General features: G+C 33.1%; 1 protein-coding gene across 1 annotated transcript; it reads left to right on the forward strand.

Moving 5' to 3' along the window:
- The first annotated feature begins 758 nt into the window (after positions 1-758).
- Positions 759-14,201, forward strand: LOC112452542. The gene is made up of 3 exons (XM_025012815.1): positions 759-817; positions 1,429-1,605; positions 14,100-14,201. Exons 1-3 carry the CDS (start codon positions 759-761, stop codon positions 14,179-14,181), a joined length of 318 nt encoding a protein of 105 aa, XP_024868583.1. The 3' UTR covers positions 14,182-14,201.
- Positions 14,202-15,843: the final 1,642 nt, after the last annotated feature.

Here is a 15,843-nt window from a genome sequence, read left to right on the forward strand (position 1 = left end):
TTATTTGCTGCTGATCTAATCGCGAAGTGTTTGCGAGTAGCGCGCGACTTTATGGGACCAACTTGCTGAGAAACCGCTCACAACAGAGAGGTAACAACATCGTTTAACAAAGTTGCCGACTGCTACATAGTATGTATAGCAGTAAACTATTACGTAAGTAAACCGCCACACCGCGAAGAGAAAGCACCGTTCGCGTATTATCACAGCCTTATATATGATTATTAACCATGAAACACGATTATTAGATACTGATTAATTAATCGGTCAACAGAGAGAGCTTTCATTTAAATATCATTCGAGAAAACGGAAGCTGTAATAAAATAGTTCGTATTTTAACTTTATAATGATTGAACTATAATACAATTCTTTCTTCGTAATTGTGATTAATATTGTACGGAAGTAGTAGAAATTACGTGGGAAAATAAACTGAATAACGCTAAGATAAAAGGTATACATTGTCTTAATTATGGTAACAGAAAAAGTAATTAAAAATTTGCAGATATCAGTTAGGATATTTTAGTTAACGGTATCTTCCAAAAACTGAAAATTCAACGAACATTTTCGGCGGAAATTTTCTTTAGTTTTGCATAACTTTCAAGAACATTGCACATGTAATTTCGTTGAACGTCAGCAGCTTATTACGTACGTGAGTGTGCAGCCTATATCCTGGCCCTTGTGCGAGGAGTTGCTTGATTGTCAGCGGGTGGAAACTTCCGCTTTCGGAAAGTTCGTTTTGAACGACTTACAAGTCTTCCGACATGCCTCACTCTAAGCACAGAATCCGAAATTTGCAACAAGAAGATAATTGCATTGGAAGGTGATCATCCGGAAATAATATTCGTGCCGGAAATTCTGGAGAACAACTTCAGGCTTTGCGAAATACGTCGACTAAGTCGTAGGAGAAGAAGTCTTTGAAGCGTCTTCCGCTACTATTTGCGAAACTATTTACTTCACACATTGTTAAATTGATATAAATCGAGATTGATCGCGCGGAATAATACCGAAATAGCGTATTTTCGTAAGTCTACAATAAAATCAATAACATTTTATCGTCCACATGCAAATATATGTATCATCAAAGTACAATTATAATTGACAAACAGTACTTTTGACATATATTTTTATTTAGTTCCTTAGATAAAAGAAATTTAATGTTACGTTAAGCTACGCTAATAACATTGAAAGACCTAATTGAGGACTTAATCGGTTTATTCATCGAGACTGAAGAGAATGAAGGAAAATTTTTCACTTTTAACAAGAAATATTGGCGCGTACTTCCTATTAGCGAATATTGCGTATCTTTCGAATTCAAGGAGGCAGGAAAAATGAAAAGAACTGCGGGAGAAAGTGAAAAGAGGACCTGCAGACTAGTGCAGACTTGTAGAGAGCCTGTGTGGGCGGCGAGTAGTAACGGACGACGCCGCGCAGACTCCTCGCAAGTGACTCGTCCAGACTCGCAGTAGTTCGCGTCAAGCACTTGGCCCGACACGGTCAGTGCCGTTTCGTCGTCGGTTCGACAACGGTCCATCCCGCGTTTTCCTTCGCGATCGCTCCACGTTTTCGGCAATTGCATTTGAAGAAGGAACTGGAGTCCTCTTCGTTACGGTGAGTTTTATTCTTTTTCGAGCAAATGATTTTCTAAAATTATCTCGAAGACCTTTCAAACTATTCAATTTTAAGAATGGCTCGTACATTATTTTGATTAGATTCGATGGTGCGTTTTATATTGGAAAATTTGCAACGCGACGAGTGTTAAATTAATCATTTTATTTCGGATAGTTTTAAAATAAATCGACGCTGCGATTTCAACGTTTTAGCGAATATGTGCTGTGCTTTTTTTTAAGTATAAAATCTGAATATGGTAAATGTAAGTAATATTGTGGAGATTTGAGAGAGAAAATCATAAAATTATTTTATAATATTAAATTAAGAAATAATCGAATTAGTATTAAAGATTCTGATCCTTTTTATTCTTCCAGTTATTGTTTCCAGTGTTTGCAATTTGTAAATTCTAAGTAATTTGAAAGTAAGAGAAGTAATCAAAATCTTAACACGAGCGAACAATTTGAATTAATTACACGTGTCATATAGCATATCCATATTTCACCGCAATGTTAAATTACATTAGTTTTCTCGGACTAATAAACGTGTTGACGACGGTTAATGAAAGTAATTACTGGCTCTACATTTGAAAATAATACAGCACTAAGTGTATCGTGCTCAGAGATTCGTGCAAACATAAAATATAACTCTTATAAAATCAAGAGAGAAAAAAGATATGTTACGCGTGGAAATTTTAATTTCCAATTTCTAATTTACTTTAATTTGCATTCGTTGCATTTTAATAATACAAGTAATACAACGAGCATTAAAAGTGTTCATAAAATTGAAAAGTACATCTATACGTCGAATTGTACGTGCGTGGCTTCAAATTCTCGCTTCTACATTTTACATTGAACGACGAACGAGTGATATCGTTACGAAATGCACGAGTATATAATAGTACAGTTCACAAACTCTATTATAGCGAAAGCAACTGCTCCTTGCAAATGAGAACTGAAAAAGAATAAATATGTTTATGACACAGTCTAGGTGACTCTTACATGTTGCGTTACGTGAAATATTCGTGCATAATTGATATTTTACATCAACGTGAAAAATAAATTCCGGATTTCTTTCGATAATAAGTCAAATTGAAGATAAAAACAGAAAAATTATACAATATGAAATTAATTAATTTTCCCTTCTCCATCAAATTGAAGAATTTCTCAAAAACTTTTTCCGAATGACGAGTTTGTCAGAAAAATTAATAACTATTGATTATTAATAATTTTATTGAATAACTATACATATATAACAAAATATTTCAAGATAATCTCTTGTGTAATATATATATATATATGTCTCGTATTTCTAAGTATTTGAAATTTTTTAATATTTATTAAATGATGAATATCAAAAAGAGATTGAATAATGACATTTGATATTAAAATCCCTGCATTCGAAAATAACTTTAACCATCCTTCCTTGAAGAAGTCCTTCAACTTGCCCTTTTCACTTGAAGATAGTATTAATTTCAGAGTACGCTAATAATCGATATCTCTAATCGTCCCGCGAGAAACGTGCTAAAGGGGAAAATCGCTGAAAGCGAGTTGTCGGTTGCTAGCGAATCGTAATATTGTTTACCGTTGCTAGTCGCTTGGCTAATCGCGAACGTTCGTGTCGCAAGATCGTAATCGACTGACCCGATTCCTGGAAAACGCAAATAGGAAGTTTCTCTTAATTTAACTTCCTCTTTCGGCTGATATATTCTCGAAAGAAAAGTGAAGGTTGATGAACGAAGAGCGGTTTAAAACATCGGCGACGGGGCCGCGAGAAACGTGCTACTTTAAATTAAATAGAATTGTAAAGCGTATTCGGCAATAGCTGTACGTATTTGTTGCACGTTTCTTGTCAAAACTTAAAGGAAGAATAAACAGTTAAGCATTGTTTCAATTATAACTCTGCAAATGCGGAGTTTATCATAAATTAAATTTTAGGCATCAAGTAAATAACAATCTTACGTTTTATATAATTCCCAATGAACACCGTTTTAAAAGTATTTCAATTTGAAACGTTTCTTTAGAGGCAAACTATGAGTATATTGGAAATAAAAAAATCACGGAAAAAAAGAAACTTAATTAAAATTTAACAGAAGAAAGGGCAGCTCTCTAGATTAATCCAAGAAAATGTGTTATTGTTCTGGAAGATTTTATGTAACAAATAATTATACAATACATTTCTTTAAATGGACACTTGTATCGTATAAGTTCCGAGAGAAGACTTTTATGTAAATTTTCTTTTATGTAAATTACAAATAAATATTACTTTCTTTCATAATTTTGCATAATTTTCTAGTGTGTTACATTAGTATAAATTTTCATCTGATCTCGTAGTGTGAACATACGGGAATTAATGTGGAAAATTTGCGTAAAAAATAATATTTTTAACATACCGTACGAAGTGCAATCTTGAGCTAATGCAATTTCCACGCTAATGCAATCTCCGCGATTTGACGGGCGCGCGAATGGAATTATGTGTGGCGAAATCCGTATGGAGGAAGTGTATTGTGTGGATCCTGATGTACCTCCGAGTGTAAATCGTAATGTTCGATAACGGTGATAATTTAATAAGCCTTTCCTAAAAGATATCCCTAAAATATATTCCATCTCTCTAAATTTGCGCGTGTAAGTTTTGTATCGAATAATTTAAAACTCGAATAATCAATCCTTACTCGTAAACGAAATCGTGAACAAGAATATTGTTACGAAAAATTGTGAAAGTCTTCAATCAATGGTTTTTATTAACTTCTTTATTTTGCTTTTTGTCAATATTTATTAATATACTTTATATTAACCCGTTGTGATCACACCTCTTAAAAATAACGTAGTGGTCACACGGGGTCCAATGGACCCCACAACAGTTTCCATTTGCGTTCTTTTTGATGTATCGACTCAAACCTTGAACTGGAATTAATTTATGACTTCCTCTTGATAATCCAATAATTTAAAAAATTTTTTTATGTTGAAAAAACGCGAGAAAAAAAAATTTTTTTCGAGAAATTTGACTTTTTTTACAAAAATATTCATCAAAATTTTTTGAGATAGAGTAAAAAAACTTTGTGCGTTTTACTTTCAAAATAGTATACTTTTGGAAAAAAAAAAAAAAAAAAGCCTGGGGTCCACTGGACCCCATGTGACCACAACGGGTTAAATATTGAATCTTGTAAAAAAGAATGTTAATTACTTAAAATATTTCATGTTTGAAAAGAGAGAGAGAGAGTATATTAAATTTTTTAATATATTTTTTACATACTTTATGACGCACTTACACAGTTATATATCTGATACGCTCTGAAAAGTTAAATAATTATTTTCCTAGAATTTTGAGCAAATATTCGAGGTAAACGATTCGAGTGTTCTTCGTGAGGCACTATAAATTTTACCGATTAAATCAATCGCGATAAATATTTTTTGGTCACGGTTTGGAATCGCCTGTCGCGTAATTTACGATTTTGACCGATTTAGCACGACTGCAGAGATGACACTTTATTAAACGTCTCTTGACCCCATCTTTTTATCTGCCAGTTTATCGACGCGTCGCATAACGCGATGATCGCCCATTCTCTCGCGAAGAGCGTGATATAATTTTTTTTATCCCGGTCATCGACATTGTTGTGTATCGCAGAGGGGACGATTATTGTCGTCGACGATTCGATCATCCATCGTATAAAAAAGACGTAATTCAGCAGAGTGGAACGAGCACGTTGATCCGAGATCGATAAACGGCGGCGTCGCGTTTTCCTCGTATAGTGGTCTAGTATAAAAGAGCTTGTCCGAGAATGACGTATTTAATCGGATTAAGGTGAACCTCGCGGCCGCCGACTACTTTCTTCTCTCCGAGGCAGGAAGCGAGTAATCGACTTCCAAGAGCGATCTCACCCCTTGGGTTTATTGCGGCGCATCTTGTGAAGCGTCCCGTTGCGCTAGCTCTTCTATACTTCACCTTTTCTCAAGGGAAGAGCCAGGAGCCGATGGCGCATCAGCTGTCGCCACTCCTTGGCGAGTTATTAGCGGTCTGGATACCAATGGTAATGTCAATAAGAAGCAATAAAGAAAGACGCCACGATTGATTACGCTATCCTTACTCAATCAGTCAAGGTCCAAATATTTTTATTTCGAAGATAAAAAAACGCAACATGCTCAGAAAACTAAATGAAGAGAGAGAGAGAGAGAGAGAGAGAGAGAGAGAGAGAGAGAGACAGAGGCATTAATTAAACTTATTACATTATATTATAGTATGTTATCTTCATTTATATCAATTTCTGTCTAACAATAAGACATTAATCTTATTTCAAATCCTTTGAGTTCGATTTTTCTCTATTAAAATGCCAAAATTCTAACGATCTTCGCGAGTCATGGACGATAGAAAATGAAGGCAACTTCATAAATTAAACTTCTGCCAAGTAACTATATGACAAAGGATTTTATCATTCATTTAATACTGAATGAGCTTAATTCTATTTAAAGGTTTAGTCATTAAGCTATTTAACCTTGCGTATTAAGAAGTTGCAGTAATTGATGGTTTTTATCGCGAAATTTTCGGTGAAAATTTGCGATTTGCATTAATAATGAATATTTGGATCAATATAAATTCTTATTAAAATAACTTTTAAAAATAATATCTTTGAATTACTTTTATACGTAAAATAATTCTTATATTGAATTATTATATTATAAATAAAAAGGATTCCTCTTTTAATAAGCAAGCAAAATGTCAATTAAAGATTAATATCCATGATAATAAAGGGTTATATACATTTCACAGTTTATTGTGTAAATAGAATAGCTGTAATAATAGCTCTCCCTTGCAACGGTAGGGAAAGTTAAAGACACTTTGACCTATAGATCTATAGACAGTTGACTTGGCGGAATTATCTCTGAATTCTGGTAAGGAGGGTTTTGTCTCGTAATGAAAAGGAGTCTACCGGGCATGGCTGTTGCCTTGTGAGGCTGGCTATAGATATATCTTAGACAGAAATTCACTTAATACGTTCGTTACACTAACGTGCATTTTTTTAAAACTATTCTCCACAATCCATATTTTATTTCAAATAGTTTCATTTTATGTTTGTAATTATTATAATTATGTACAAAAATTAATTGCAAAAAACAGCGTTGTCTCGTACGTGCAATTTTGACAAATTTGTACTCTCCGAAAATGACTTTCCACGAAATTATTGCGCTGTGATTGTCGCAAGATCTCACGGTATTTAAATACTCTGCTACAATTTCATTACTAATTCTTTAAGGGATTAAAAAGTCACGCACAATTATTCGCGTTGTTCGAATTAATGCGCGCAATCATACATTCCTCGTCGGTCCTTTATCTCTTCTTCCTATATCCGTTTGAAGCTAGCAATCCTCAGAACAGAGCTTTTTCGGGATTTTCCGCGATTTGCAGTAAATTGGACGAAAGCTTTGAAACTCGAAACTCGGCTGTTTTGGAGACTGGCATATTTCTCTTCTGTGATAACGGATTAAATTACAATGCCATGCATCTCGAAATTTATTAATTTAGAATATGCGCATAAAGCGCTACATAGATAAAACGCGACTTCCTCAAGGCGATTTTCAGCAAGTAAATCTATTGTACAGCGACCTACTCGTTCATAATAGACTGGCATTTGATTAAATTGTTCTGTCATGACGTCTGGTTGCAAAAGTTTGAAATGAAAAGTTAACAAAATATCTTTAAGAATCGTCATATAGACGTCGCAAAATAAATTAACTTTGAATCCAATTCTACTAAAGATCTTTACTGAAGGTTTGCATTTCAGGGCATGAACTTAAGAAAACTCACGTATAGACTGATAAGAAAATTTCATCACTGTTGCAACTCAGAAAGAAGAAAAGAGAAAGTCTATTACACAACATTTTAAAGAGGAAGCACTACGCAATATTGTTTAAAAATATTTTAACAAAGTGAAGAAAACTTTTTAAAAATAATAATAATAAATGAGATATATAGGACTTATTATTTATAATATACAATCAATTTGAGAAAAGGCAGTTCACCGATTGTAAGTTTGGAAAAAGTATACAAAATTCACACAATATTATTATTAAACTGCCAAGATTCAATCCGGACCGTAAATGGCATGTTCTCTAATTTTTCGAAAATAATTTAGCGATGCAAATATTTGTATATATTTATGTAGAAATAAGCATTGATAATCACATGCAAAAGAGACTTCTTTGCTATATTTGTCTAAAGTTGCAGAGAATATAACATTTTAAACAATAATACGTGATACTGGGTCGATATGAATCTTATAAATAATAGAGAAGTTGCTATTTTCGGTTAGACTGGATTTTGATAGCCTATTATAGATAATAATATTTTTGTGTTAATTTTTTGTATACTTTTTACAACTCAGAAAACTGCGCGTCGATTATTTGTCGGTCTTGAAACACAGTTTTTTTTACAGTAAATCCACATACTTAAATCTATAATAATAATTAATTTAATTTTTTATACTTACAAGTATTTTTTTTCATCAGTGCAAAAAATGTATTGCAAAAAACATCACCCAAGCCAGAATTCGAATCTGGATCTCCCTACAATCTGTAATTGAGCGTCTTTATAAATTCGACTACTGAGACATGTTCCTCGGATATTCATGGAGATAACGATATTCTAAAAATCTTGTAAAGATCATGAAACGATATCCTGCCATTCTGAAGTTACAAATTGAGTTTTAACAAAAAATCTTCCTACTGTGACTTCTGCGCTTTTGTCGGTCGAAGTTCCTTTATAAGAATCATTCAGAAAGTTTCCCTCGGTCTTTCTTAAGGTTAGCGGATTTCTCCCTTCAAAAACTCATATCCAGCAGATATTTAACATTTTAATAAATACAAATCGCACCCTGTTGAAATAATTACCAGAATAAACGAATTATTCTTAAATGTGTTACTTTCTTAAGATTTAGACAATATTACAATATGCTATAAATATTATATTCAATAAAGTATAATATGGTTCTGTAGTACAATTGTTAAGCCAAGAAAAAAATATTCTTAAGAAAAATATTTCTAAAAACTAAACTTTTCTAATCTATACAGTATATGTAAAAGCAATGTATGAATGCAATCTATTTTTAATTTTATAAAGGTGATTTATTACAGATCTTTCAGAAAGAGTGCCTTTAGATAACTAGAAATTACTTTTAATGATTTAAATACAATAGAATTACGAATGTACTATTGCGGCATATTTTTTCAAGAAATTCAATATCATCTCTATAGTACAATATATCTGCTTTAGCATGTAACAGTGTTAAAAAAAATAGGCCAGCAAAAAGAGTTCGACATTGCCTGGAACTGTCACCGCTCATTACGAGGAGATGAACTTCTTTCCCTTCGCGACAAATGAGCGCGCCGTGACAAGCAAAAAGCCAATTTAACAGAATGAACAATCATTTTTAAGAGTCAAAAAGTCCTTATAAGTCTTCTATCTTAGTTCGCGGTCTTACGTACTTTACCGATCTTTTCATCGGAAATAAAAATTTTTCTAAAAAATTTAAATGATTTCTGTGTCGTTGTGAATATAACACGATATATAAATGTCGCGAGTCATGGGGTGTCTCTTTCTATATTGCGCAAAATAATAATTTACAAAGCTCAAACATTAAAAAATTTGCACATATCTTCTATTTATTTAAAAAAAATTCGTTTTTAATCCCTGAAATTTGTTTAGTATTTTTTTTAATGCAAAATTCCATAAATATCAAATATCGTGTAAAGTTAAAATAATGAATATGTCAACTGAATAATTCATTGCAGATAAAAAAACCCGAGTACTAACCATTTCTGTTTTCCAATTCAAATTTATCAATTAACAAAGACGGTTCTAAATGGAACGTCCATATTTGTTTTGTATACGATTTTAGCATATTACGTGAACGGCTTTATTGCGCATTCACTGAATGTATTATTAGCCATAAAGCTCTCGCCCATTTAAATAACTACAATATTTTTCACCTACCTCTACAAAGATTCGGAATTTTATTTTAGAGAATCTCGACTTGATTGTGAATTACATATATTTTTTTATTCGCACATCGGCGGCTATTAGCAGGTAATGAAATGTTCTGACGCGAGCTATATCTCTTTGGATTTCCATCTATTCTGAAGCTGAGGGAAGCTATGGATAAACCATGCTTTTAACTAATTATTAACAACCGTCATAAATATACTCGATAAACAGTGTAGGCTGACGTATATACATGTATATCTAGAATCGTTTAAAAAGGTGGGCGTCATTCAACGAAGGCCATACGGGCCAGTACTAAAAAATTAGGATGTCATTTAATTTAGAGATTAATTCAACATTTTAGAGAGAAATGTAGAAAATGTACCAAGAAAAAGCACATGCACGTGTCGCAATTTCCGCTTGTGACGTCATCTTGCGCTACCTCTGAAAAACTTTCTTTTTACGACGCTGTTTTTTGCAAGAGAGAATATTTCATCTCTCATAATAATAAAAAGCAGAGATATAATTTCGAATAATCACGAATTTGCGTGAAGGCAGGCGATAGAGAAAGAGAGAGAGAGAGAAGCACTGGAAGATTCAATGTTATTTATTCGTACCATCGCTATATTATTCAATGCTATACACGTTTTCGCGACATTGCGCGATTAAAAGTATAATGTAATTAATACGCGCAATAGCTTGCGCCGCGTAGTTGCACGAATTGCTAATTGAAGCTGTATACACCACTAAAAACACGAATATCAGATGTACAAAAGAGTCGTTACGCGGTTTTTATTCGCATCGAATGTGCGATTACGCGCGAAGGATTCACTCAAATATAATTCAAAGATAAAAACATTCGAATTATTTGAGCGAGTTATTCGAATGTTGAGGTATATTGAAATTCCAGCAATTCTCTGAGGACACACACACACATACGTAAGCGGTCGCGTACGCAGAATTTTTCAGACTGACGGCGACTAATCGAGAATCGTGTGAAAGTTCTCATAAAAGAGAGCACGCCGCAAAATAAATTCCTTTATCTATGATTCACCGACCACAACTGCATGCCCTTTGCCATATCATTGATTTCATCAAAATCTCTGAAGTAGTAAAGTGACACCGATGTTCCATCGACATTTATCGACTCGCCAAATGTGTACGCCATTAGGTAAAATTTATACAATAGAATTATAAACATAATAGTATTCACTTAATTAAATACTAGAAAGTCTAGAAGCGTCCAATAAACCATTGTTGGTTAGTAATAAATTATATATTATTAATGTCTAATTAACGTAAGATCACCGTAATTAAGTTTAAATTTTTTCCATAATATTATATAATAAAGAGAATAAGTGTAATAAATACGTGCAATAAAACTTATAATAAAAGAGGTATATTCTTTCGTTTAAATTGTTTCTCTTCATAAATTATTGCGAAGCGACGCTTTCAATCTTTATGGAGAAAGTAATGCTTGCAATATTTTTCTAGAAATTTATTTCTACGTAATTCGTATCTTTATTTAAAGAATTTATTGTGTGTTTGCGTAAAGTACAGAGCTGCCAGCTCTTTCATATTATTCTAGGGAGCAAGGTGTTGGTTCTTTGAAATTGTTTTGAGATGGATCGAGAGCACGTGCGTCGGCTCAAAATGTGAAAATTATTCAACAGCTGCCCTGGAGGATAAAAGTGAATGAGAGAAAACGCCGGCTGCCAAAAAACCGGTTCTCCCCGTGGGTGAACAAACTACCCTTCTGCGGATAGAAACCCGTCACCGCTATACCGTCACACAATAATGCCCGAAAGGATTTTTGAAAAGCGAAAGCTTTACCATTTTTTTTTTACGATCAATACAAAGTGCTTTTTGTTATAACTTTTAAATTACTTTTTTTTTTAATAAATCGATAAGACGTGAGATTTTGGACACAAATTGATATTTTTCCGCGGTAATAAAAATAATCAAAAAATGCTTTCAAAGTATTTTTATTTGCTCTATATGTAACATTTCCCGAAAAAACAATTAAATTGGATCATTTTCTTAAACTGCGTGTGCCTTGTTTCTTTAATTACAAGTATTATTGTTCGTGAAGTTTTCTCTCATGCCTTTTCATCATTTAATTATTCGACATTCATGCACATTCTAAATATACATGTTTCTATATTGAGGTTTCGTCCGATTAGGCATTGTGCGTCGCTGGCGAGAAAAACGCATCAATGAAAAAGTTTTTTATCCGCTTCGCTAAGCCGAGTGAAAGGCCTTATTGACGCGAGCACTTCTTCGTGACTTTCGTAAAACGCCACACACATTCAAACGTTTTCAATTAAACGTACATCGCCACATATATGTAGATCTGCCGCGTTGCCCATTTTAACTTAATAACCAATTCGCGCGTGAATCGTTTTCGATATGCATCTTCGTCTGCCGTCAACGAATTCGGTAACAATAGAAAAATACTCTTCGATCGAATTTCGATTTAATCCCAATTGAAAAGATCATCTAGATAAAAATTGAATACATCATATATGGATTAATTAACAAGTACATCTATATAAAATTATGCGGCACTTTTTTTATATACGTACAGTCACTTCGACGTAATCTAAAAAGACGAAGAAATAAAGTTAACTATTTCGTCGCAACAAATTAATACCGCAGAAGGCGACTGGCAGAATTCATATCTCTCATTAATATTAACATCTCGTAGTACCTAGGTAGCAGAATAACATCTTAATGACGTCTAATTGTCGTCTAGAGACATCATTAAGACGTTATTAAGACGTTATTTGACGTCACTCTGCTACCTGGGTTACTTTTCATATTTCGCGATATATAAATTTATGCTTAGAACACACGCACAAAAAATATTTGTATATTAAAAAATTTTGTATACCTCAGTTTCTTTGAATATCGGCGATCGATTTTGATATGTATTGAATATGCTGAGCTTTTTACATGTTATTCTCGATATTAATATTAATATTTATTTTTCCATATTCATTCAATGTATCCAATATGTAGAGGTTTAATCGCTGTGTCATCCGCGTTTACGGATGACTTAATTTCGTGTCATTGCGCGACAGATTTTTATGGATCCGATGATACCATTTGAGCAACGATATTAGCAAGAACGTCAGTCATAATTTCGGTTCGTTTATTTTAATAGCGTTGAACGATAAAAGATTGTCGCGATTGTGTTCGTTGACCAAATCATAATGGGCTCTTAGGTAGCCACGAGAACGTTATATCGTTTTAATGGCCAAATCCGTATAGGCAATTTTTTCGAAATTACTGCTCGTAATCGCGGATAATGAGACTCGTCAACATAATTCCGACTTGCACGTGTTCGGCCTGTGCGAAAAATAAACGAGGCTGGATGTTTTACGGTAAAAACGGTAACAAAGGACGATGCGTATGTTGTCTGATAAATCCATAAACTTTGTACCGCACGGTGCTCTTTTGTAAATCCGTCCGCTCTTAATTTTAAAAGACAGTGAAGGAGAAACTTCGCGAAACTAGGAATTCTCGAGAGGAAAACTTGCGCACAAACATGAGGAGATGATTACGCGGTTCCGAGTTTCAACGAAAACGTTATCCTTCGTTATTTCTTGGACGATTCCTTTGATGAGTCTTGTTTAAAATGTAGTTCAGCGAAAATTGTACGTCGGAAACGTATCGTAAAAAATAAAATTCCAAGACAAAAAATAAAAAGTATAGGTAAAGAAATCATTATACTGACAATATTAGATACATTGATAATAATAAGCTTTACTCCATTTTGCTTATTTATTTGAAAACAACGACATTTTCTCGTGTTTTTTCTCAATAATAATACAAATACAAGAAGATAATATCAAAATATGATTTAATAAGGTATTATATATACCTAATCTATTATATACATTATATATATATATATATATATTACATATAAAATATCTTATTCAAAAGTAAAAAAGAGAAGTAAAGAATGAAAGAGAAAAAAGAGAGTAACATCTGACTGCTTTAAATGAGCTATTAAACGCTTATTAAATCGATAGGTACTTCGTGCAAAAAAGAATTCGTAAAGTACAAGTGATTAATGACCGCTACCGGTTTCTTCGAACCCTTGATGGCTGCTAAGGTTTTCCTCGATAAAAATGCAAACGTCGATAATGCGGTTGGCAAAAACAGAAAGGAAGAAGAAGGAATCGAAAAACATTTGGCAACTCGAGCGAATCTCGCATTAAAACGCTATACATTTATAGAATGAAATCAATACGCTATTATGTCTCGCAGTCAATTTTTAATCATTTCGATGAAGTTTCGTTCAGATTTATAAATCGGTGCTTAAGGTCAAAATTTTATCAAATCAGACTTGACCATTTCGACTCAGGCAATCTGTTACTTTTTTGCATAGATTTATTTTATATATGTATTTTGATATATAATGATAACGAAACTTGAATTCTTTATTATACTAATAATATAGAGGCCTATCTTATAAAATAGAAAAAATTATAGCTTGCTTCCATTCTTTTTTGAAGATGTCGAAACACCTTCAACATGGAGAAGAAGGAAATATACTGTTCCATTCTACGTAAACGCGACAAAGGAAAAGCTCTGTGATTTCGTAGAGAGAACAAAGGAAAAGGGCAAGTATCCTTAACTGCAACAGCGCGCAATGTCTAACCTTTAAGAAAAGATAGCGTTCGGCTTTTTGCAACGGCTGGCCGCGATAAATCTCTGTGGATTATGGTCGGTCGAGCTTGAAAGAAGAAGATTAGAGAAAATCCCGCGTGGCAAATGACATTTGCTCGTCGCATCGCGACGATGTTATTAGAGATAGAAAGTAAATACATTTAAAGATTGCACTATATACTGTTAACAATTTCGTGATTCTCTGCTACCGCCGGTAAAAAGTTATATAATCGAGTTACGTTATTCGAGAAACTACAAAAATTATTATACTACAAATCAAATTTTTATCAAAAAGCTATTTAGAAAATCTTCTTTTACCCTGTAACATTGGTTGAACAATAATTTAAGCTTGACATTCGAAATAAGTGAAAGAAAGGTAAACTATAAACTACTTTTTTACATTCTCAAAATTTTTATCTTTCTGATTCAAGAACAAATTTTAAATAACTACAGTTATTTGCTATGTCGTTATTAAATTTTGATATTAGCTGATTATCAAAATTTCATATTTCTTATATATGTATATAATCAAAATCAAGAAATATTTATTAAAATTTTCTCATCAAACGGTGCCTGAAAAAAATATTTAAAGTAGTAATAGTTTTAACATCTAAACACACCGCGAATAAATTTTTTTTTACAGTTCTCGCAGATGTCTAACTCTGATATATTTTTTTTCGGCTAATGAGATATCTCAAGAACTTTTATTACGCACAGGCGATATTTTCTTACTCGTGCCTCTATGCTTTTCGCTCGAGATTGATAACCAAAGCACAGACGTCTTTTATGACGTACAAAAGCTTTAAAATTCTGCACCGAAGACAGAAGAGAAAGCGACGGAATATAAAAACTTCCCTTATATAGGCATATTCTCGGCACACTTTGATAGACGCATCAGCATATATTCACACGCGATTTTTCGTCTGTCACTTCATCTTCTTCGATAAGTATTTTTATAATTGCATCCTTGTAATTATTATCTGTATTATCGTGATTGATACACAAAACTGTCTTTGAAATATACATATTTTCGCGAAATTATATTTGTTTCATAATATCATAATCTTCCCTTTTTACACAAAAATAATCAAATAATCTTTTTTTGTTTTACTTTGAAATTCATCGACCATTAATTTTCTTCGCGTCTGGTTTGCTCTTGTACCCTATTGATATATGTATATGTAGAAGAAAAATTTCCGTTGACATTTCATAAAACAACCTTCTGTACTGTCTAGTATCTTTTGAAACGTCTATGTAACACGATTTCACGGAAACTAGATCTCTTGAAAGTCGTCCTGAGAGAGCAAAAGTCTATTCTTTCTATCACGTTACATTCATGTTTATAAGTACTTTTATTTTACAAGCGCAATTGTAAGTTGAAATGATAATCTAACGTAGTCGTAAATAGAATTACTTTAACCAATATTGCCGACTTATTCTCAGCGTATTTTTGCTAACAAACCGTAACTGGTCAGAATTAAATTCGTAATGGACGGCTTTTCTCGCATCTCCGGAGAATGGAATCTTCTCGGAAAGTCTGAAAACGCATTAGCTAATTGTGAGTCTTAGAGAGAGTTTTACGGGATACAT

The sequence above is a fragment of the Temnothorax curvispinosus genome, unplaced genomic scaffold (assembly GCF_003070985.1).
Source record: "Temnothorax curvispinosus isolate PA1 unplaced genomic scaffold, ASM307098v1 QBEX01003445.1, whole genome shotgun sequence".
Classification (NCBI taxonomy): Eukaryota; Metazoa; Arthropoda; class Insecta; order Hymenoptera; family Formicidae; genus Temnothorax; species Temnothorax curvispinosus.

Coding starts and splice junctions, on each gene's coding strand:
- LOC112452542 (XM_025012815.1), top strand. CDS start 759: ATGCCTCACTCTAAGCACAGAATCCGAAATTTGCAACAAGAAGATAAT. Junction 818..1,428: donor GAAGATAATTGCATTGGAAG/GTGATCATCCGG, acceptor GACGCCGCGCAG/ACTCCTCGCAAGTGACTCGT. Junction 1,606..14,099: donor CTGGAGTCCTCTTCGTTACG/GTGAGTTTTATT, acceptor TCTTTTTTGAAG/ATGTCGAAACACCTTCAACA.